General features: G+C 46.0%; 1 protein-coding gene across 2 annotated transcripts in view; it reads right to left on the reverse strand.

Annotated features, from left to right (window-relative positions):
* Window positions 1-25,049, reverse strand: part of ASAP2 (ArfGAP with SH3 domain, ankyrin repeat and PH domain 2) — a 180,548-nt gene that overhangs the window by 54,232 nt on the left and 101,267 nt on the right. For both annotated transcript variants that reach the window (XM_075923514.1, XM_075923513.1), the window contains exons 12-16: window positions 17,609-17,696; window positions 12,622-12,670; window positions 12,344-12,510; window positions 4,287-4,420; window positions 3,086-3,180 (exon numbers count right to left, since the gene is read on the reverse strand). In XM_075923514.1, the coding sequence (XP_075779629.1) occupies window positions 3,086-3,180; window positions 4,287-4,420; window positions 12,344-12,510; window positions 12,622-12,670; window positions 17,609-17,696 (533 nt within the window). The remainder of the gene's footprint in view (window positions 1-3,085; window positions 3,181-4,286; window positions 4,421-12,343; window positions 12,511-12,621; window positions 12,671-17,608; window positions 17,697-25,049) is intronic.

Below are 25,049 nucleotides of genomic sequence, written 5' to 3' on the forward strand. Positions count from 1 at the left end.
CCTTCTCTTATTTACAGTCGCCATTTTTTTAAATTGACCAGAAGGGGAAGGGATCATGTGAGCGCAGTGCCAGAGGTTTAATACACTGCCCAAGTAATACACTGCACTAATACACTGCCCAACAAGAATTCTCTTGCCTTTGTGGCTGTTTGTGGCGAAGTCTCTAATGATGAGCTCCACGTGCCTGAGCCCGTTTGTGGCGAAGTCTCTAATGTTCGCAGCTCCACGTGCCTGAGCCCGCCAGGAAGCTGACAGTGCGCAGGGCCAATCACAGATACTGAGCTTGAGCAGCTGCGGAGTCCGTCCCTGATCTCAGCAGCTGCGGAGTCCGTCCCTGCACTCTCAGCCCCAAGGTAGAGGGCTTGCAGGGTCAGAGGCGGGCGGAGAGCGCAGGGCACGCTGGCCTCACGGCGGCCCGGGGGCAGGGCGAACCCGTAGCCAAGCGGGGGAGCGGGGCTGCGGACGTGCCCTACATGGAGGACTTTAGGACCGCAGCAGCCGCCATGGACGGCGGCGGCGCGGCCGGAAGCGGCGCCAGTCAGAGGAGCGCCGGGGAGCCAGGAGAGGGGGAGGAAGCGGGGGCTGTCCCTGCACTCTCAGCCCCAAAGCGGAGTGCAGGGGCAGGGTTTGGGACCGCGGTGGCCCGAAGCGGCGCGCTGAGCGCGCCAGTTAAAAAAAGCACCGGGGAGCTGGGAGAAGCGGGGGGCCGTATTAAATCCGACCGCGGGCCGCATTTGGCCCGCGGGCCGGACTTTGGACATGCCTGGACTGAATAAAACAGGGAATCATCATGTGATCCCTCCCTGTCATCCATTTCCAGGTGCACTGCCTTGAGCTCCCTGACATTGATATGAAGGGCTAAATCATGCTGTTGCCAGCAATCTTGGATGCTGAGTTTACTCAGATGGGCCAGCAGCCCAGATCCAATGCATCTAAGACCAGCGTGAGTGAATGTTATGGGGACACAAAGGGAACTCCCTGCAGCACTGACTTGAGGTCTAACCACCAGTCTATGGATGAGAGAACTTGGTTCAGTACCGTAGTGGCTGCTGGGAGCACAGACTGTTGCTAGCCATGTCTGCAGGGGTCACAGATGAAGCCAGGTATACCTGATCATCTTACAGGCTGCCACGAAGCCTATCAGCCACAGATAAGTGTGAGCTGTGGTGATTCGATGCTTCTTTATGTGGGTAATGAGATCAACCATGGCCTGAAAACATGCTTCTGGAAGAAAGACCCTGGCTCATGTGGAATCAAGAACTGCTCCAATAAAGTCTATTAATTTGACCCGTGTTAACATAGATTTTTCTATGTTTATGAACATGCCCAGGTCACTGCTGCTGAAACATAGATTGAGGCTTTTCTGCACCTGCTCTGGAGACCTACTCTTGATGAGCCAATGATCAACATACTGAAAAATCTGGACCCTCTATGCCTCAGGTAAGCCACTACTGGCGCCAGGCATTTCATTCAGTGTGTTGAAAGCAAGACACGAGAAGTCATTCTTCCGCTCTACTCTGCGCTGGTTAGGCCTCAGTTGGAGTATTGTGTCCAGTTCTGGGCACCGCATTTCAAGAAAGATATGGAGAAATTGGAGAGGGTCCAGAGAAGAGCAACAGGAATGATTAACGGTCTAGAGAACATGACCTATGAAGGAAGGCTGAAAGAATTGGGGTTGTTTAGTTTAGAAAAGAGAAGACTGAGGGGGACATGATAGCCATTTTCAGGTATCTAAAAGGGTGGCATCAGGAGGAGGGAGAAAACTTGTTCATCTTGGCTTCTGAGGATAGAACAAGAAGCAATGGGCTTGAACGGCAGCAAGGGAGGTTTAGGTTGGACATTAGGAAAAAGTTCCTAACTGTCAGGGTAGTTAAACACTGGAATAAATTGCCTAGGGAGGTTGTGGAATCCCCATCTCTGGAGATATTTAAGAGTAGGTTAGATAAATATCTAGTCGGGATGGTCTAGATGGTATTTGGTCTTGCCATGGGGGCAAGGGACTGGACTCGATAACCTCTCGAGGTCCCTTCCAGTCCTAATATTCTATGATTCTGTGATTAATATCCTGGGGGCTGAAGACAGGCCAAAAGATAGTACCATGAACTGGAAGTGGCTCCTGGCGACTATGAAATGCAAGAAGCATCTGTGTCCTGGAAATACGGAGACATGGAACTAAGTGCCTTTTAAATTGAGAGCACCATACCAGTCTGCTAGATATAGGGAAGGGATAATGGAGGCCAAGAAGACCATGAAGAACTTCAAGTTATTGAGAAATTTCTTGAGGCCACACAGGTCTAGAATAGGGGAAGAAAAAAAAAGCTAGCTCTTGTCAAGCAAGATAGGTGTGCTTACTGACCAGCACAGATGGCAAAAAGGAACTGAGAAGTTGTGGGCCAGCAGTGCCTGCTATACCACGACATGACCATGGCACTCTAGTGAGTGCCACAGCTAGCCCTATGGGTACTGCTATGGCAAAAATCTCTAAGGCTATGTATAGACTGCAGGCTTCTTTCGAAAGAGGCTCTTTCGAAAGCATCTTTCGAAAGAGCCTCTTTCGAAAGAGAGCGTCTAGACTGCATGGAGAAATTTCAAAAAAGCGGCTTGCTTTTTCGAAAGAAAGCATCCAGTGAGTCTGGATGCTCTCTTTTGAAGAAGCCCTATTTACATTGAAGAACACCTTCTTTCGAAAAAGGAACTTTTGAAAGAAGGCGTTCTTCCTCGTGAAATGAGGTTTACCGCCATCGAAAGAAAAGCCGCGTTCTTTCGAATTAATTTCGAAAGAACGCGGCTTGAGTCTGGACGCAGGGGAAGTTTTTTCGAAAAAAGGGTACTTTTTTCGAAAAAACCCCTGAGTCTGGACACAGCCTAACAGCTGCACACATGCGCATACCTGAAATGGAATTGACATGAGCAAGTACTTCAAGAACATATATTTTACTGAGCACTAAGGCACCAGAAAAAAAGAGTTTAGATTTGTGGTAAAAATTGAACGCATAGTCACTCAAGATGGAGTACAAAAGCATGTTAAGACATTTCTGAGGCCAATTTAAATACTTGCTGAAAACGGAAAATAATCTATACTTACATATCACTGCTCGGATTAGGTTTGATTGTCTCATCAACTGGCAGACAAAATTCCATAATCTCATTAAAACAAGCATTCCCAATATTCTTGGCAAGCTGTTAAAAACAAATACGTACATTTTAAACAGATATGTTCAGTAAGTAGCCATAAACACCATGTAGTAAGAACAAGATAAATGGAAACGTGAGAGTTTAGTCCTAGCTTTACAACTATATGACCTTGAGCAAGTTACACAACATCTTTGAATCTCAGCTTGCCCATCTCTAAGGGTACGTCTAGACTACATGCCTCTGTCGCCAGAGGCATGTAGATTAGGCTACCAGACATAGGAAAATGAAGCGACGATTTAAATAATCGCCGCTTCATTTGAATTTACATGGCTGCCGTGCTGAGCCGACAAACAGCTGATCAGCTGTTTGTCGGCTCAGCGCGATAGTCTGGATGCGCGGGTGTCGACATCAAAGGTATTTGTTGACCACCCAGGTATGCCTCCTGGGATGAGGCATACCTGGGTGGTCGACAAATACCTTTGATGTCGACACCCGCGCGTCCAGACTATCGCGCTGAGCCGACAAACAGCTGATCAGCTGTTTGTCGGCTCAGCGCGGCAGCCATGTAAATTTAAATGAAGCGGCAATTATTTAAATCGCCGCTTCATTTTCCTATGTCTGGTAGCCTAATCTACATGCCTCTGGCGACAGAGGCATGTAGTCTAGACGTACCCTAAAACAGAGACAATACCTTCCCTTCCCTCAAGGGCTGTCTTCATAATTAAGAACCTGATCCAAAACCCACTGAAATTAACTTCCTGAAGTTTGAAAAACGCTTAGAAATTCTCTGCTGAAAGATGCATCACAAAGTAAGAGGTAGACAATGGAGAAGTACTTGAATTACTCACACGAAAGGCACTGAAGTGTGATATTCTTTTTAGAAGAAACTTACTGTAAAGACAATCTTGATAAAACACCTAAAAAGTTATTACTTTAGTGATACAAATTCTAATATCAAACAGTTTCTTCAATAACACGTTTTCAAATGAACTTACTTTAATATGAAAAAGGAAGATTTCTTGCTTGTATTTTTCCAGAGATAAATTCAAAGCTTGAAAAAATATAATTCAGAGGACAAAACAATACACAGAGTGGAACTTGCTCACTATTTTCCTCAGATTTTATAAATTAATAAAAACATTTATATTCACCAAAAGTTCAGATGTTCCCAGCACATCTAACGTCAGTGACTGCATTCTGGAGTAGTGAACACCAAGTTCTCTATGGATTCCTGAACATTCAATACAAGTTAGAATTCCCAGATTTGTTGAAAGCCAGGTAGGATCTGAAGCAAAGAAAAAAGTATAGGATTAAGGTTTGGTTAGGTATGAATTCCACTGTAAAGATTAATAATAAGGAGTCCAGCTATGTAGACTCTCTTCTCAACCCCTTCGCAACCAGCACCCCCAGCTATCTCCGAGACACTACTGACTTCCTAAGGAAACTACAAAACATCGATAACCTCCCCAATAACACCATCCTTGCCACCATGGATGTAGAAACTCTATACACCAACATACCACATGAAGATGGATTACAAGCAATTAGAAACACTATCCCAGAGGACACCACTGCCAACCTGATAGCAGACCTATGTAACTTTGTTCTCACCCACAATTATTTCCAGTTTGAGAACAACTTATACCTCCAGATCAGCGGCACAGGCATGGGTACACGCATGGCCCCACAGTATGCTCACATCTTTATGGCTGACCTAGAACAATGTTTCCTCAACTCCCGTCCCCTTTTACCCCTTCTCTACTTACGCTACATCGATGACATCTTTATGATCTGGACGCATGGCCAAGAAACACTGGAGACATTCCACAGAGATTTCAAACAACCTACACCCCACCATCAACCTCAGTCTGGACCATTCTACACGAGAGATCCATTTCCTGGACACCACAGTACAAATCAACAATGGAAAATCAGACACCACTCTCTACAGAAAACCCACCGACTCATACAGTTACCTACATGCTTCCAGCTCCCATCCAGCACACACCATACGATCCATCATCTATAGCCAAGCCCTTCGATACAACCGCATCTGCTCTAATCCCACTGACAGAGACCAGAAACTTCAGGATCTCTACCAAGCACTTATAAACCTCAACTACCCACCCGGAGAAATAAAAAAGCAAATTGAAAGAGCCAAACGAATACCTAGAAACCATCTACTTCAAGACAGACCCAAGAAAACCAACAATAGAACACCACTTGTCATCACCTACAACCCCCAACTTAAACCTGTCCAACACATTATCAATAAATTACAGCCTATACTGGAACAGGATACTAAACTCCAAGAAGCTCTGGGAGACAGACCCATAGTCTCCTATAGACAACCACCTAACCTCAAGATGATTCTTACCAACAACCACAGGACATACCACACTAATACCAACCCTGGTACTTTCCCTTGCAACAAACCCCGTTGCCAGCTTTGTCCACATATTCACTCTGCTGATACCATTATTGGGCCTAACCAAGTGAGTTATAAGATCAAGAATACGTATTCCTGCGCATCCAGAAATATAATCTATGCTATCATGTGCCGAAAGTGTCCGTCTGCTATGTACATTGGACAAACGTCTCAGACACTTCGCCAAAGGCTCCATGCCCACAAAACAGATATTAGACAAGATCACAAAGAGAAAACAGTTTCTTGCCACTTTAACCAGAAAGGACACTCTCTAAATGACTTAGCCACCTGCATTCTGCTACAAAGACCTTTTACATCTGCACTTGAAAGGGAATCCTCTGAACTGTCATTCATGTTAAAATTTTCACTTGCCAACAAGGACTTAACAAGAATTTGAACTATCTCACCCATTACCAAGACAGTTTCCCCAATTATCACCTGTAATACCATTAACTCACAAACATCCCACTCTCCCTACCTTTAATATCATCAATTCACAGACACTTACCTTCCTTCCTCCCCCTCCCCCCCCCCCGCATCCCCCTCCTGTTCTGCAATGTGATTTGTCCTTTTCATATGTGTTCATTTTTTTAATTGTATCCTTTGGTATATATGGTTGTGACTACTTTCTTCCACTATTTGATCTGAGGAAGTGGGTCTGGCCCACGAAAGCTCATCATCTAATAAACCATCTTGTTAGTCTTTAAAGTGCTACATTGTCCTGCATTTTGCTTCAGCCTAATCACATGCATCCTACTCCAGAAGACTTTCAAATCTGCACTTGAAAGGGAATCCTCTGAACTGTCATTCATGCTAAAATTCGACACTCTCCGCGGGGGGGAGGGCTGAACAAAGACCCCAACTACCTTACCCATTACAAAGATAGCTTCCCCAATTATCACCTCTAATACCATTAGCTCACAGTCATCTACCTTTCCCCACCTCTAATATCATTAACTCACAGACATTTACCTTCCTTCTACCTCCCCCCCCCCCCCCCCCGCATCCTCCTTCTGTTCTGAAATGTGATTTGTCCTTTTCATATGTGTTCACTTTTTTTTAATTGTATCCTTTGGTATATATGGTTGTGGTTATTTTCTTCCACTATTTGTTCTGAGGAAGTGGGTCTGGCCCACGAAAGCTCAGCATCTAATAAACCATCTTGTTAGTATTTAAAGTGCTACATAGTCCTGTATTTTGTTTCAGCTACACCAGACTAACACGGCTACATTTCTATCACTATTCCACAAAACAGATATTGGACAGGATCACAAAGAAAAAAGTTTCTTGCCATTTCAACCAGAAAGGACATTGTCTCAACGACTTAATTACCTGCATCCTGCTCAAAGACCTTTTAAATCTGCACTTGAAAGATAATCCTCTGAACTGTCATTTATGCTAAAATTCGACACTTTACGCGTGGGTCTCAACAAACACACTAGTTATCTTACCCATTACAAAGATAGCTTCCCCAATTATCACCTCTAATATCATTAGGCCACAGACATTTACCTTCCCCCTCTTCCCCCCCCTCCCCCGCATTCACCTTCTGTTCTGAAATTTGATTTGTCCTTTTCATATGTGTTCATTTTTTAAAATTGTATCCTTTGGTATATATGGTTGTGACTATTTTTTTCCACTATTTGATCTGAGGAAGTGGGTCTGGCCCACGAAAGCTCATCATCTAATAAACCATCTTGTTAGTCTTTAAAATGCTACATAGTCCTGTATTTTGCTTCAGCTACACCAGACTAACAAGGCTACATTTCTATCACTAGTTGCCTATGTTTGTTTTCTGAGTAGCAGTAACATGAAAACTACATAGTCCACCATGACACAAAAGACCCTCAAGAAAAAATTTAGGAGACATAAAGGAGTTTCTCTCTACCTACCTACTTACTACTCATCATCTCTCAACAACAATCTTCTCTTTCTCCTATTTCCCACTCTTCAAATGAAAATCAACCACTTTTAAGATCAAAACAGTTCTGTAACTTTTGTAGCATCTCTCACCCCAGCAGCCCTGGCCCCCCGCCATCCCTGCAGCACCAGCCAGCTGTGCCCTTCCCCCCACGGCCGTGGAGCCCTGCACGGCCAGGTGCGGCCCGCCCTGGGCTGCGCACCAGCAGCGGTGGCCGGGCCAGGCTGGGCAGCACACGCGCCGTGCGCCCTGGGGGCAGGTCCTAGGCTGCGTGTCAGCAGCCATGGCCAGGCAGTGCATGCACCGTGCACCCCAGGGGCGGGCCCACGCATATGCCGTGCGCCCCAGGGGTTGGCCCATGCATTCTAGGGGGTCGGGCCTGCACATGCGCCGTGCACCCGGGAGTGGCGCTGAGCGCCCGGGCCGGCAAAATGGCTCGGGCCAGCCCTGGTTGCAACTATTATTCCTAATAGGCATTACTTTGTATTTGTCAACATTAAAAATTCATTTGCCATTTTGCTGCCCAATCACCTAACTTTCTGAGATCCTTTTGCAACTCTTCAAAGTCTGCTTTGTTCTTAACTATCTTGAGCAGTTTAGTATCATCTGCAAATTTTGCCACCTCACTATCTACCCCTTTCTCCCAATCATTTATAAATAGGGTAAATAGCTTGCAGGGATTTTACTTTTTTCCCTGTACCTTTTAATTTCTGTTTAACCTCCTCATTTTTATGTAGTTCCCCTTTCTGAAATTAAATGCTACAGTGTTGTGCGCTGAAGCATTTTTCCCACCACGGGGATGTTAAATTGTATTACATTATGGTCACTGTTCCCAAGCAGTCCAGTTATATTTACCTCTTGGACCAAATCGTATGCTCCATTTAGGACTAAATCTCCTACTGTGGGTTCTAGAACCAGCTGCTCCAAAGAGTCATTTAAGGTGTAAAGAAACTTGATCTCTACATCCTGTCCTGAGGTCATGTGTACCCAGTCAATATGGGGATAGTTGAAATTGCCCACTATTATTGAGTTTTTTATTTTTACAGACTCTCTAATCTCCCTTAGCTTTTCAAAGTCACTATCACTAATCTGGTTAGATGGTCGGTTTATATAGCTCTACTGCTATATTATTATTATTAGAGCATGGAATTACTATCCATAGAGATTCTATGAAGCATTTTGGTTCATTTAAGATTTTTACTTCATTTGAGTCTACATTTTCTTTCACGTATGGTTCCACGCCCCCACCAGCAGGGTTCTATGATGTGCGCATGTGCAGCTGTGCAGAATTTTTTTTCTAAATCCACCCACCTCCTTTGCAGAGCTGCGCAGAAGCACTCACCTTCCTGGACCTGGAAGGAGAGTGGCATGGCTGCTCCCATGGCCAGGGCCGTGGGGTGAGTGGGGAATAGGGCCATGGCGGGAGGCAGCTGCTCTGGCTGCCATCAGGACCAAAGTCATGTTGGGAGGCGGCTGCCACATCTGGCAGGTGGCTAATGCCGCCTGGGAATGGGGCCATGGGACTGGCGGGCAGTTGCTGCCACCAAGAGCTGGGGCCATGGGGCTGGTAGGCAGCTGCTGCAGCCTGAGATTGGGGCCATGGAGCTGGCGGATGGCTGCTGCCGCCAAGAGTTGGGGCTGTGGGGCTAGCAGTGGGAGGTGGAGGAGGAGACGGGGTGCTAGCTGTGTAACAGGGCAGAAGATGGGGCAGGAGCTAATGCATCTGCACAGTAATTGGGGATTTCTTCCATAACAATTATATACAGGGCTCGCCAAACTGCAGCGAACTCTGCTCACCAGCTGCGCTGTCCGGCAATCTGCACATGTGCAGATCGCCCAAACCCGGCTCTTCCGGGTTATACTCTACTTGCCACGGGTGAGTAGATTGCATTATTTGTCGAGCCCTGATTATATATATAGTTAGTTAGTTTAGTTAGTTAGTGATGAGTGCCACAGTGGCACACATCCGAACAAGCTGACATGACAATCAATACTGGCGCACGAGACAAAACTTGCTCCACTCATGGATGGAAAATCTTAGCAGGAACACTACCCACCAGCACGACCTGTTCTGTTCTTCCAATATATTTTATAACCTGGTATGACTGTCCCCCACTGATTGTCCTCATTCCACCAAGTTTCTGTGATGCCTTTTATATCAATATCCTCCTTAAATACAAGGCACTTCTAGCGTTTGTGTATAAGCACTTTAAAAATGTATCATTATGTAGCTGTTTGTCATTTCCTGATGTGTTTGAATGGCACTCATTTTCATGGGACAGTTTCTCATATGGATCTTACCCATAATTTTATCATCTTTCATTCTCTCCTCCTTACCAGGATTCCTTCTAAGCTGCACGCCTGTGCGACCATGCACAAAAAAATTTAGGCAGTTGTGACCTAGGGCAGGGGACTGGAATGCAGGGGTTTGGGTAGGAGGGGATTGTGATCTGGAGCAGGAGATTGGGGTGCCAGATCTGAGAGGGGGTATGGGTGTAAGAGGGGAACAGAGGGTTTGAGTATGTTGAGTGGGGGAGGGGAGGGGCAGAGAGTTGGAGCAGGAAAGAGCTGAGGTGCCAGAAGCAGGCTGTGGCTAAGAGACTTACTTACTTGTCAGCTGCCAAAGTAGCCTGCCTGCCTGCAGAGCTTAAAATGTTTCATAGCCTGCCTGTCTGGCCATGTGCTTCATGAATAACTGAGCTGAGGAGAGGGGGCGTGGTTATTCTTAGCTTGTTGCTTATTCCAACAAGCAGCTCCCATTGGCTGGTTTCTGATAGAAACCAGCCAATGGGAATGTGCTGCGGGCGGGGCAGCTCCTAAAACTTTCCCTCTCCCCTCCAGTTTCAAAACAGAAACAGAGTCAGCAGCTGCGTTTCTGCATAGCGCACGGGGCTGTGGCACAAGCTGGGAAGCCTGCCTGTGGCTTCCCACTGCTTCCATCGGCCAGATCCGGTGGCTTGGCGGGCCAGATCCGGCCCGTGGGCTGTATTTTGCCCAGGCCTGATCTGGAAGGAAGGTCCCAACTGTTGGGGTCACTGGGCATGATCCTAGGTAACTCGGGGGAGTGGAAGATCACAAGGATCGATGAAGCCCCCCCGCTCTAGGCCCAAGCACCCTAAAAGCCCTCTTCCCCCCCCTTCCGCCCCTTCCCTCGCCCAAGCATAACTTCTCTAGCTCACTAAAAGCTGGGAACAGCAAAACAGCAAGACCTTGAAGTTGCTTAGTTACTATCAGTAATATAGAAGAAGAATTCAGATGTGTTTCTGTAAAGGGGGAGGAGGAGGAACATGTCCCAGCGTGGGAACCTCGCTACAGTTCACTATATTCCTGCATGTAAACAACCTGGGTATATAAGGAGGGAAAACTGCTTACGTTGGTGTGCTTGATTTGAGTTGTCTGGTCTCCTCGCACCTATTTGAACGTTCAGATAAACTTTTTTTGCTTCTCCACACCGGTGTGCTTATTGGAGTGCGCACACTGGGCAACGAACCCAGCTGTTGCCCCCCCTCGGGCACTTTGTGCCGGCAACACAACTACAGGATCATTTCCCTCTGCTTTAGATAAAAGTTCCCCTTCCCTGAGCCTTTCACCTTCCTCAGCAGCACAGGGGCTGTCTGACTGGAGGTGAGACAGTTTTACAGTGCCCCAGAAAGGTTCATCTGTGTATCTCTCTGCCTTCCTTAGTTCCTCCAATTCAGCCACCCTGGCCTCCAAAATCTGTACATAGTCTCTGAGGGCTAGAAGCTCCTTGCACGGAGTGCACACATACACCACCTGTCCATAGGGCAGTTAATCATATGCGCTACATTGGGTACAATAAATAGGATAACCCCACTCTGCTGCTGGCCTTCTGTCTGCATTCTCTCCTACATATCAGATTCTTGATAGGGTTTTTATTATAATCAGGTAGTTCGCATTTAGTTCAATTTAAAAGAAGTTTTAAAGAATGCTAAGTGTATCTAGCCCCCTTCATACTCCCCCTCTAAAAAACAGTACTTCCTTTAGTGACTATGTTGAATAGGAGAAAGTGGACAACAGCAGGAATTTAAAACTAATTTAAAGAGGATTAGAACACAATTTCACTGATTAACAATGCCAACCAAGAGTAAAAATTACAGATTGTAAATAACACTCGAGAATGAGCACTATTTTGAAATGAGGGTACAGTTTCAGAATCATCTTCTGGCCAGTTCACAAAGTGAAGCCAACAATTAAAAATAAATATTACAAACATTGTTTAAGAACTTTGTTAATACAGGGTATCCCTGCTATAAATCACCCTAGTATATGTTGATTCTGCACTAGTGTCACTGATGCCTGTAGGAACTGATGGATTGTAAGTCCTCCCATTCTCTGCTCTTCTGTCATGCAACCTTCCCTCTCCTCCCAGTTTGTGCAAATGGAAGTCAGACACGGGAAAAAAAATTCCCCACTTTACATCATTTCGCTATACATCCATGTTTTTTGGAACATTTTGGATGTATAGCGGAGTCATCCTGTATCCTAGCATCACATCCAGTTTTACTGAATTTACAGTATAATGTAAATTATATAACGGTGAACTCAATAATAATCCACGGTAGTATAATTACTGCGTCAATAGTAACATAAACTTGGCTAATTACCAAAGTCTGTAAGAGCAGCCCATAAAGCTTACTGATACTTTTAAAAATTGATAATAGGATATAGCAAATCCATCTTAATGAACTGCTATAATTACACTGTAAGCATAATCTGCTAGGGGTGTAATTGAATTTAAGAGAAAAAGGAATAATATAAATCAACAGCTTCAATACTTTTAACAGAAATACAATTTTACCAATTAGAAATGCACTGAAGGAATATTTTAATTTAGTCACCTTGCGCTCCACAGTCACAACACACATCGTTTCCTGTCATCCTCTGAACCTCTGTTATAATTTCTTTTGTCAGCTCTTGGACAATATTATTTTCTCCTGTGTTATCATCACCTTTGAATGCATTATTTAAAGCTTCTTCTTTGCTGTTCTGTAGCACAGATGTCCATCTAAAAGAAATAGCAATATTTTGCTGTTCAAAATGTTAAAAGCTTCTAAAGTTTAATGAAATGTAGCAGTATAATAGCAAAACTAGAAACAAAAGTAGTAAAGTAACTCACATTTGGCATTCTTGTTCATCTTCTGCTTGAAAGTGATAAGTTCTGTCATCTGCATAACAATAATATATTGACCCTATATTGAATACTGAATATATAGATATGATCTCTGAAATTGTGTAATTTGCTTACGATTGATTACTGACCTCTTTTCTCACCATTGAGAGGGCAATAACTGGTAAAATATCACATTCAGGTGACATTCACCACTATGAGAAGACATTAAATGGTTTAAAAGTCCTTTTGGACAGAGGTGAATTTCATCCATATTATGAATTTACACATTAACATCTTTGCTTAGAAGCTATCCTGACTGCACCTTCCTATTGCATTTTTTAAATAGCATCTGCCTTCCTTTAGAAGCTGACTTCATTATTTAGAGGTTATGCCTTTACCATCCAAGCCACAGGATAAAATAATAACTTTTTCAAAGATCTAAACATGTCCTCGGTGAAGACAAGTCCATAGCAAGTTTTATGTGGGCAACAAATAATAAACCAAAATTGTAGTCATTGGAGCACATTAAAAAGACCTGAAAATTTTCTAAGTAAATTCACCTGCCTTGGTAACTCAAAAATGGCCTAATGGACTTTTATGAAAGTTTTCAGGAGAACCCACAAAAATTCACATCTGCACTAAGAGCAAATACTAGTAATTTCAACAAAAGGGCAAATATTTTTAAAAATCAAATAAAAAGGACTTCCCTGTGTTTCTATAACTATAACATAATTACCATAATTTTACAAGTTTACAATAGACTAAGTCTCTGGAAAAAATGCAATGAGTTTACAAAATTAATATAGAATACAAAATTAATGCAAACCAAAAAAACAGTTAAAAGGAGAAGATGAATTATGTAAGTAAAGTAAGAAACAGAAAAGAGAGTTTCATCTGACATTTATGTGAGTTGCAAAGTCATCAAGGCAAAGAGATAAGGAAAAAGCTGTTCCAGATGAGAGACACTGTAGAGGAAAAGGCTCTCGTGCCAAGGATGGTGAGATTGTGTGAATGGACAGAAAGGAAGTCAGTACTTAGTGAGAAACAGGGTAGAAAGAAGTGCTAGATATGAAAAGTAGGATGGGGAGCAAGTCTGCAGAGGGTTTTAACAACAAAGAATGCATTTTTTAACTGGATCCTACTATAAAGAGAAACAGTGGAATGATTAGAGGAAATTGTGAGGTGATTACTCTTCTCTGTATAGGTGATAAGTTCCACAGCAATGGTCTGCATGTGCTGATAGCAGATGAAGTAGGACTTGGAAATCCAAAGTAAAGGGAGTTGCAACAGATATAGTGAGAGAAGATGAAAGTTTAAATGGCATCAATAGTTGAGCTGAGGCAGTGGTGTGATTGAGCAATGCTGAAGGAGTGCTGATAAACAATTTTGCAAGCAAATGATATGGAAACAAAGTTCAGGGTCAAAGTTATGGAGAGTGGACACCCAAGTGAAGGACGGAAAGAGAAGAGAGAATCCCTTTCAGGCTATGCCTCTTCCTTAAGATAAGCACTTCGGCATGTTTGCTTTTTACTTAAAAAGATAAAAAATGGAAGACTGAATTTTAAATTTCCAATCTTTTTTTTTCTCTTTTTAAAGTTGAAAGAAAAAAACCCAAGTCAATGCTATGTTCAATAAGTGCTGTTGAAACCCATTGCCAACCAGCAAATACAACTTTGGAAAAGAATGGAAAATAAAGAGACTCTAGGAGGCTGAGGGAAAGAAAAGAGAAAGACACTAAAATAGGAGCAAAGGTGTGGAAGGGTGCAATGTTTACTGAAGACTGAAGCAAATAATCTTTATAATTAATACATTTTACTTCTAAACAAATTACAGTAAAACTCCATTAGTCCGGCATCCAATGCTCCGGGACTCCTGATGGTCCGGCACCATCAGGAACCCGGAAGTACTGGGGCAGCCGGACAGGCTTCCCCCATTCAGCTGCTGCTGAAATTGACCAGCAGCTGAATCGGAGAAGCCGGGAGCAGAGCAGCTGAGGTGCTGCTGGGTTGGTCTCGTAGCGCTACCCCTCGGGGCTGCGGGACCAACCCGGCAGCACCCCAGCTGCTCTTGGGGACGCCTGTGGCAGAGCAGCTAGAGTGCTGCCGGGTTGGTCCTGCAGCGCCGAGGGGCGGCGCTATGGGACCAACCTGGCAGCACCCCAGCTGCTCTGCCCCAGGCGTCGGGATTCAGCCTGCTGGTGAAACTGACGCTGCTGGTCAGTTTCAGTACAGCTGCTCTGCCCCGGGCTTCCTGGAATCAGCCGCTAATCTGTTTCAGCAGCGGCTGACTTGGGAACGCCTGGGACAGAGCAGCTGGAGTGCTGCTGGGTTGGTGCCGTAGCGCCGCCCCTCGGCGCTGCGGGACCAACCCGGCAGCACCCCAGCTGCTCTAGTGCAGGCATCCCCGATTCAGCTGCTGCTGAAACTGACCAGCAGCAGCTGAATCAGGGATGCCTGGGGCAGAGCTGGACTATCGTAAGGGGGGGCTATGAGGGGTCTGGGGTGGCATCGCCTCCCACCCCACTCCAGACCCCTCATAGCCCCCACTTCTGATAGTCTGGCATATCTGATAATCCAGCACCCCCTGTGTCCTAAAGGTGCCGGATTATCGGAAGTTTACTGTACAACCACAGAGTACAATTTTCTGAAGTGCTTGCATGATTTAAGAATTTAAGCCTCACTGAAAATCAATGGGACTTAGGCTCCTAAACACTCAAGTCACTTTTGGAAATGAGTCTAAGCTCCCAAATCACATAGGCACTTCTTGAAATTTTATCCACAATTTAGTTACAGAGATGTTTTTACCTTAAAATTGTCTTTTTAAATACAATTTATAATATTAGCAATTAATTCTGTGTGAGCAGAACTTTAGAGTTCCTGAAAACACTCAGTGACTTGAAATCAGTGGAGTTCTGCAGGGAAAGAGGAATCTATGACTAAATTGAAGAATCAGGGCCCACCCTATGTATGTAGCTAGGTCTTGACTGAGAATCTGTACAGCAGTTAAACATGACTGTTTTTCTTCAAAATCCTAAAAATAGGAGTAGAGGACACACACTGATATAAAATAATCCAGATGCATAATAATAATAATAATAATAATAATAATAATAATAATAAATTAATAATTAACAGCATGATTGGGGAATTTAGCATGTTAAGAACTGGATTTAAAAACAAAACAAAAATACCAAAAATTACTACGGTGCACCCAATTGTGGAGGGGTTAACAGTTTTCATTCCTGGCAGAAAAGCAAGTTATTAGAAATGAGACCCTGGATTATTCAAGTGTAACACTGTACAGATTACAATCTATTTTTATTTTGAGGACGGCAACAGAGATATTGGCCTAAAAGATTTAATATAGCTGAAAAGTTCTATCTATTCTAAATATAAAAGTTGAAAATCTACAATGGATTGTTCCATTATGTCAGCCACTCCATTTCCCACCCCTTCCCGCTTACTGTCCCGGATAAAGGTTTTACTATGTTATGATTCATTCTATTCGTTATGTTTTTTTATAAACAGAAAATGAACATTTCAATGGGATTTAGCTGAATATGAAAGTCATTTTTGCTGGTGTAAATGGATTGATTTCAATCCATTGATTTCAATAACATTTCACCCACTTAAACCTGCAAAAGATTTGGTCCACTATATACATATAAGCCATTACCAATAAATAACAAAGGAAAAACTGTAAGTTTCTCCCTTGTTTATTTTATAGTATATACATGCCTATTGTTGTAGCATGTACTGCATGGATTTATGATAATAATGCAATACAAAAATGTTCAGGATACTTAAACAAGAGAAAACTCCACTATTCAATTACATTTCATCCTAATATAGGTTTTAGAATATAAATCTTTTATCATCTTTAATTTGGGCACTTTACAATTAACCATTTGCAGTCAAATCAAATCAATTATTTAAAAAGTACTGCGCCCTCTGCTTGCTACGCTCTCCAACCACATTTTCTCTGGGAATAGGTGTGGCCAGGGGGAGAGTGCAGGAGTAGGCTGGGGGCAAGGTGTCTGGCCAGGGGAGAAGGGCCAGGAGCAGGCTAGGGGTGCAGGATCTCAGTAGAAGTGGTGAGTGAGCAGGCTGGGAGCGCGAGATCTCGGCAGGGTGGTGAGTGAGGGGGCTGGAGGTGCACAGGTCTCGGCTGAGGGTGTGTGTGATGGGACTGGGGGTGCAGGGAGGGGGAATGGTACATGGCTCCCGGTCCCCCCCACGAGGGGGTAGGCTTCTCGACTCCCAGCCCCTTCCCCTCTCCCCCGCGAGGGGAGAGGGTATGTGGCTCCCAGTCCATGAGGGGGACAGCATATAGCTCCTCTCCCTTCCCCACCCCCCGGCGAGGGGATCTGGTGTGCAATTTCTGATGCCCCCTCCCCCACAAGGGGGGATGGTGCCACTCTGACCTGCTGGAGTATCAGGAAGAGAGGGAGGAGTAAGGGCAGCTGATGGAGGAGGGAGAGGCTGTGAGATACAGAGTGACATGAGGACAACACTCTGTAATTCCACAGGAAACGTTTTTTTTTTATAGAGAGAGATTTTTCTTTACTTTCTTTGTGATCACCAAAAACACTAACATACTTTTAATTTAATACAGAATTTTTTTGTCACAGCTTTAAGTCTTTTGATTATGTCTGTATTGAAGTAATTACTCTGCACACCATAGCTGACCTTGGAAACATAGTAATTACTGCTTCAGCACTGTGACCCCACTGAAGGATGGTGTAAGATAATGGGAAATGAAGGAACAAGCCCATGTTTAAACATGAATAGTTTGGCTAATGAACAAGTTTGTAAGAAACATGAGAAACAGATGAAAGGCAAAGAGCTTTACAGATGGAATGTCATAACGGTAACATATTGTACATGTATTAGACTAAAATTTTAAAGATGATCATTAATACATTTTCTGAAACACTCTGAATCTTGGACGTGTACTAGATGTAAAGACCTAAGGAACTAAACAACAAACCTACGTGATATGAGGTCAAAACATTTTTTCTCCTCTGGGTTTGTTTTCACTTGGCAAGTTAACAGATTGAGTTTTGCAGGAGGTCGGTTAGCCTATTTAAAAGATAAAAAACACAAAGTAATATCCCTTAGTAAGATGCATACTGATTAAGAAGTTTGCTTGTCTGTAGATACAATCTGTCTGTAGTTAAGCATACTATTTTATTACAAGACATCTGAGTATGACCACAAAGTTTCCAAAACTGTTTATCACCCATATTTTTGGGGCAATATAGAAGAGTAGGGCCAGCAGTACTTACACACATTTTATTTTTTTCTGGGTCCCAAATATGTAACCTAGACTCCCTTACCTAGTGACAGAATGGGTGTAATCAGGTGTGGGATGGAAGTGAGAGTACAGGCAGTCCCCGAGTTACGCGGATCCGACTTATGTCGGATCCGCAGTTACGAACGGGGTTCCTCTCCCTGGTCTCCAGCAGACCAGGGAGAGGAAACAAAGCGGCGGAACACGTGGGCAGCGGACAGGGCTGTCCGCTGCCCACGCGCTCCGAGGCTTGGCTCTGCTTTGCCCCCCCGTCCCCATCCCCCTGGTCTGCAGACCGGGGGGGGGGGCGGGGGGGGGCAAAGCAGAGCCAAGCCGGAGCGCTCGGCCAGCTGACAGCCCAGAGCGTCTGGGCTGTCAGCTGATCGCACGCTCCGCGGTTTGGCTCTGCTTGGCTCTGCTTTCCCCCCCCCCCCCCCCCCCGTCCCCCTGGTCTGCAGACCTGGGGATGGGGGGGGGGGGGGGGGGAAGCAGAGCCAAGCAGAGCCAAACCGCGGAGCGCGCGATCAGCTGACAGCCCAGACGCGTCTGGGCTGGCAGCTGGCAGCGCGCTCCGCGGCTTGGCTCTGCTTTGCCCCCCCCCCCCAATCCCCCTGGTCTGTAGACCGGGGGGGGCGGGGGGGAGCAAAGCAGAGCAAAGCCGCGGAGCACGCGGACAGCAGGCCGCTCTGGGCGCTACTGGACCAACCGGGCAGCACCCCAGCTGTTCTGCCCCAGGCTCCTGATTCAGCCACCGCTGGTCAGATTCAGCAGCGGCTGAATCAGGACGCCTGGGGCAGAGCAGCTTGGGTACTGCTGGGTTGGTCCAGTAACGCCGAGGAGTGGCGGCGCTACTGGACCAACCCAGCAGCACCCCAGCTGCTCTGCCCCAGGCATCCCCAAGTCAGCCACTGCTGAAACTGACCAGTGGCTGACTACAGGAAGCCCCTGCCCCGGGCTTCCTGGAATCAGCCGCTGATCAGTTTCAGCAGCAGCTGACTTGGGGATGCCTGGGGTTCTTAAGTTGAATCTGTATGTAAGTCAGAACTGGCATCCAGATTCAGCCGCTGTTGAAACTGATCAGTTTCAGCAGCGGCTGAATCTGGACGCCAGTTCCGACTTACATACAGATTCAACTTAAGAACAAACCTACAGTCCCTATCTTGTACGTAACCCGGGGACTGCCTGTAGTCTAGTTGTAAAGAGTGAGTCTAGTACCATTTTATGAGTCATCTTTTTGGTTAACTTACCATAATAATTGTCTGACGGAAACATCAACAAAGGCAATAATTGCCTTGATCATTAGATTATTTCAAATCAAATGAAATCATTGCCATTCTAGTAATATTCCCATTGCTACTTTTAGTAAGGCAAAAGGGAGGGAAAATGTGGCTCTATTATAATTGTAACTATAGTTTCTTTGGAAACAAGAAATTATCTATTCTCCCATATATTAGAGAATCACATTGAGAAGATTAAACAGTTCACGACAACACTCACTAAAAATAAGCATATACTTTTTTTTTGGTAAAAAACTAGTTATAAAAAAAATCATGAAAGCAGTGCAACCAAAGTATTATGTGCGCCCAAGGAACAGCATTTTCAGAAAGAGATGCTCTATTTCAATAGAAGTGGCATGTTTCATTAAAAGTAAAATCCAACAATAGGTCTTCCTTTAAAAAGTAAAAGGGCAAACAAGGTGTAAAAAAATAAATACATTAACTTTCTTCATAAAATAGTTAGTTGCCTTTCTCTCCAACATATGAGGACACCATATTTGCTCGCTGAAATCCAGGAATCAAATACATTGCTACAAATGAAAACAAGTTATATTTTTCTAGAGCAATTATTTCAGAAATCAAATTAAATATGGGTAGTTACTGCTTCTGTGGACTCTAACTCAGAAATTAGTCATCTATTTAAATAATCTTGTAAATAAAACTGCAAGGATAGAATAACTCATAAAACATAGATAAAAAACTTAACAGGTCACAACAATAAGTATGGTCATCAATTTAACAGTAATCTGATAAAAAATAAGACTTTGCAATATACAAACTGAAATTTTTGTAAAATCAGGATTGTGTGAGGAGGTTATTTACTTGTAACTGGAGGTTCTTCAAGAAGTGTGGTCTCTAGCTGCATCCCACTCTGGGTTATGCCTGCATATTGCATCAGAGAAATGTATGAACAGAGCGCCATGTGGCCGCTTTACAGATCTCAAGGAGAGAGAACTGCTGAAGAGATGCCATAGTTGTTGCTTGAAATCTGGTGGAATGAACTGCTATCCCATTGGAGGAGTGGAGGTGAGTCAGGTTTGATAACTAACTGATAGAATAGAATGCAGCCAGAGATCCATTTGGAGATTCTCTGAGTGGAGATGACATACCCTCTGACAGCGCTATTACAATGAATAGTCTCCGAAACTTCCTGACTGGTTTTGTTTTCTGCAGGTAAAAATCATGCAGTATTGGGAAAAACATAGATAAGTGAATCGAATGGTTAAGGTGAAATTCTGAAATTATTGTAAGGTACACTTGGGAAGTAGATGCAAAGAAGCCTTATTCTTAATGCAGTATATCACACAGAGGATCTGCCATCACTGCTCCAAGTTCACCAACACTTCTAGCCAAGATGATGACTACAAAAAAGCAATCTTCATGGAAAGGGGCCACATGAAGCAAGAAACTAAAGGCTAAAGTGGGGACACGTGAGTACTAAGAGAATCTGTCTGCAGCAATGTTCCCTCTAATTTCTGTCATCCATGCGCAGAATAAATTTTGCTATGTGCACTAGGCATGTGCAATACACACCTCCAATAGAAACATGCTGACAGCTAAAGGCGCTGTGAGCTCTCTGCTAATCAGATTGGCACATTTGAATCTCTCTTGGGTGGCAGCCTAGGCCCTCAGCTTATAGGGAACACTGGTCAAGTAGTCCCAAAAAAGCAAATTATATGCACTGATAGCCAGCAACTGGACTTGGAAGGAGTTGATGGAGACACCCAATGCCCTCACATTTCCATTCCACTGTGTCTAGGGTTTGGGAAATGTTGGAAGGATGATTGATGGTTGAGATGACATGCATACAAGGTTGGGAAACCAGAATTTTCTGGCCCAGAAGGATCCAGGATCAGGATGACACTACTCAGTACTGAAACTCAGCAGGAATAGTAGCAGAGGGAAGGTATAATTCAAGTGATTTGACCAAGAATGAAACAAAGCATCATTTATGAATGCTGATGAAGGACTCCTCTGGAGCAATATGTGGTCCATTTTCTGTTTGCTTGAGACGCAAACAGATCCATGGTTGGGGTTCCCCATAGAGTGAAAAATATTGCACAGTACCAAGTGCTAGAGCTCCCAGTCCTGGTCTACTGCAAAATGTCTGCTGAGGGAATCTGCAAGCAAACTTTGCTTCCCTGGAAGGTAGGCTCCTGATAGGGTGATTTGATTTCTGATGCACCAGGTCCAGAAGCTGGCTGTTTCTGCACACATGGAAGTAGCTCTCATTCCACCCTGCTTAGTGCAGTAGAAGTCAGTCATAATCTCTAACATTATAAGTACATGCTAAGTGTGGATTAATGGAAGATAGACTCAGGTCAGGTCTACACTACACCTGGAAGGTCAGGTTCAGGTACACAACTCTAGCTTGGCACCATCTTCACAGAACCCCCTTATTCTTTTCCTCTGAAGACTACCGTATATACTCGAGTATAAGCCGAGTTTTTCAGCACAGTTTTTGTGCTGAAAAATGCCCCCCTCGGCTTATACTCGAGTCAGCCTCCTGCTCGCGGGCGGGCTCAGCGCGTCTCTGCCGCCGGCCGGGTCTAGACGCGTGAGCCCGGAGCTCCGGCCCCCCAGCCCCTGCCCTCCTGGCCCTTCCGGTCCCTGCCCTCCTGACCCTCTCAGCCCCCCTGTCCCCTTGTCCCCCCCAGCCCCTGTCTCCTCGTCCCCCCCAGCCCCTGCCCTCCTGGCCCTCCCGGCCCCCCTGTCCCCTTGTCCCCCCGAGGCCCTGCCCTCCTGGCCCACCCAGTCCCTGCCCCCTCAGCCCCCCAGCCCCTGCCCTCCTGGCTCTCCTGGCCCCCCAGCCCCTGCCTGCCCGGCACCATGGGCCCTTGCCGCGTGGGAGGAAGGGCGTTTGGGGCCGTTCGCCATGACGCTCGGGTGCAGCGCTGAGCTCGGGAACAGCTGGGCCAGGAGCCGACTCGGCACCGTGGGCGTCTGTTCTGGAAGCGCCCGGGAGCCCTGATCACGAGCTTGGGCCCGATTCTGGGGCAGGTGCACAAGGTTTCTCCATCTGGATCTGTTCGCCACAGGGCAGAACACGAAGTGCCCTCACTACTGCTCCCTCATGGGACAGGGACGAGGTCCCTAGGGGACACTCTCCTCCTCCGCTGGCCTTCTATACACCTTCCCACTCTTCCCACTAGTCCACAGGGTCCTGCTGAAAGTGAGTGAGTTCAGGGCATCGTTAATTCTAATTGCCCCAGTGTGGCCCAGACAGCATTGGTTTTTGACCCTCCTCGGCTTCTCATGTGAGAGGCCTGTAACCCTTCCACTAGTCCCGGGCCTGATATCCCAGGGCTCGGGCAGGCTTCACCACCCAGACCTACAGTTCCTCTACAGTAGTGAGGGCACTTCGTGTTCTGCCCTGTGGCGAACAGATCCAGATGGGGAAACCCCCACACGCAGAAGATGGATTGCACAACATCCCAACGCACGGACCACTCGTGGCTTGCAAAAAATCTGCTCAATCTGTCCGCTAGGACGTTCTGTGAGCCCGGGAGATATGAGGCCATCGGGTGGATATCCGCCCTGATGCAGAGTTCCCATAAGCTGATCGTCTCTGAGCACAGGCAAGGTGAACAAGCCCCACCCTGCTTGTTTATATAGGCTACTGCTGTTGTGTTGTCTGACACGATAAGGACAGTCTTGCCCCTCAGGTGGGGAAGGAAAACCACACAAGCCAGTCGGCCTGCCCTGAGTTCCCTGACGTTGATATGCAGGGAAGTTTCACGGGGGGACCACATACCTTGAATGTGCAGCTCTCCCAGGCGGCCTCCCCAACCCATGTCCGATATATCTGTGACCAGTCAGATGGACGGGACTGGCCGGGAGAATGGGACCCCTGCGCAGACTTCCAACTGATGGGTCCGCCACTCCAGTGCAAGGAAGGACAGGAGCGGGGACGGTTAACACTCTGTCCTAGGAGTGGATGGCCGGGTTGTAGACTCGGGATAGCCACATCTGAAGCGGGCACATGCGCAGTCTGGCGTGTTGCACTACATAAGTGCAGGAGGCCATGATGCCCAGTAGACGCTTGCAAGCCCGGACCGTGGTCACTGGAAAGTTCTGGAGCAACCTGACCGCCGACTGTAGCGTGATAAAGTGGGAGCTGGGTAGAGAGGCTCTCTGAGACCAGGAATCCAGGGTCACATTGTCTGGGTAGGAGTTAAAGTGGATTTGTCCAGGTTTAAAAGAAGACCCAGTTCTTGAAAAAGTTGGCAGACTATGGCAATGTGGTCTCTCACCTGGGTTTCCAACTGCCCCCAGAGGAGCCAATCATCCAAATAAGGGAACACTTGGACTCCCATTTTTTGAGCTCGGTGGTCACCACCACCATACATTTGGTGAAGACCCAGGGGGCTGTAGAAATACCAAAGGGAAGGGCCGTGAATTGGTAGTGGTCCTGGCCCACAGTGAATCTCAGAAAACTTCAGTGGAAGGGGGCGATTGAAACATGAAAATAAGCGTCTTTTAAGTTGAGGATGGCGTACCAGTCTCCAGGGGCTAGGAAAGGAATGATGGACGCCAGAGTCACCATTTTGAATTTTGTCTTGACGATGAAGAGATTTAGAGCTCTGAGGTCCAGGATTGGTAGAAGGCCCCCTTTTGCTTTTGGGACCAGAAAGTAGCAGGAATAAAAACCCCTGTTTTGAAATTCAAGGGAAACTTGTTATACCGCCCCCAAGTTGAGAAGGTGGCAAGCTTTCTTCTGTAACAGAGGCTCATGAGAGGGGTCCCTGAAAAGGGACAGGGTAGAGGGTTGGGAAGGAGGGGGCGAGTGGAAAGGGATTACCCGTTTCCACTATCTCTAGAACCCATCAGTCCAATGTAACAGAGCACCAGGCCTAGAGGAAATGGGATAAAACAGTCCCGGAAGGGTAACGGGGAGACTGGTAAGGAGCCCTCGGGGGTCCAGTCAAAACTCTTTAGGGACCCAGGGGGATTATTGGGGGGCCCCTGGTTAGAATCCAGGGCTGGGAAAGGGCGGCGCCTATTGTTCCTGCCATTATTACCCCTGCCCTGTGGAGGCAGTCTACGAACGTTCCTGTAGGTATATGACCGCCTCTGGGTGGCAGGTGTGTGTAGGCCCAAGGACTTTAATGTGTCTCTCGTGTCCTTCAGGCCATGCAGCCACTGATCAGTTTGCTCAGAGAAGAGTGACGTGCCTTCGAAAGGGAGGTCCTGTAAGATGTTTTGGACTTCCAGCAGCACTCCAGAACCCTGGAGCCATGAACTGTGACACAGAACCACTCCGGTGGCCATGACTCGTGAAGCCGCATTGAGTGCTGATTGTAATCCCATTCAGGATATTTCTTTCCCCTCTTCCTGAAGGGCCTTATACGCCTCACGGGAGTCTCTGGGGAGCAAGTCTGTAAACTTGTCCATTGATGCTTAGGTATTGTAGGTGTATCTGGACAGAAGAATTTGTTGGTTGGCAATTTGGTATTGGATGCTCTGGATGCGTAGACCTTTCTGCTCAGTAAGTTGGTCTTTTTAGACTCCCTGTTCTTAGGGGTGGCCGCAGGTTGTCCCTGCCTCTCCCTCTGATTGATCGCCTGAACTACTAAAGAACCCGGGGGAGGGTGGGAGAAGAGATGTTTGTTACTCTCCTGAGGGACAAAATACCTCCATTCTGCACGTTTATCGGTGGGTGGGATGGACGCCGGGGCTTGCCACAGGGCTGCCAAAATCTTGGCTACCGTCTTGTTGATCGGCAATGCCACTCTGGAGGGAGTATCTGCATGCAAGATGTCCACGGTTGGGTCCGAGTCCTCAGAGACCTTGTCTGCCTGGACTCCCAGACTTTGGGCTAGCTGGCAGAGGAAGTCTTTGTGGGCCCTGGCAACCATGGAGGAT

This window comes from Pelodiscus sinensis, chromosome 3 (genome assembly GCF_049634645.1).
Source record: "Pelodiscus sinensis isolate JC-2024 chromosome 3, ASM4963464v1, whole genome shotgun sequence".
NCBI classification, from domain to species: domain Eukaryota; kingdom Metazoa; phylum Chordata; order Testudines; family Trionychidae; genus Pelodiscus; species Pelodiscus sinensis.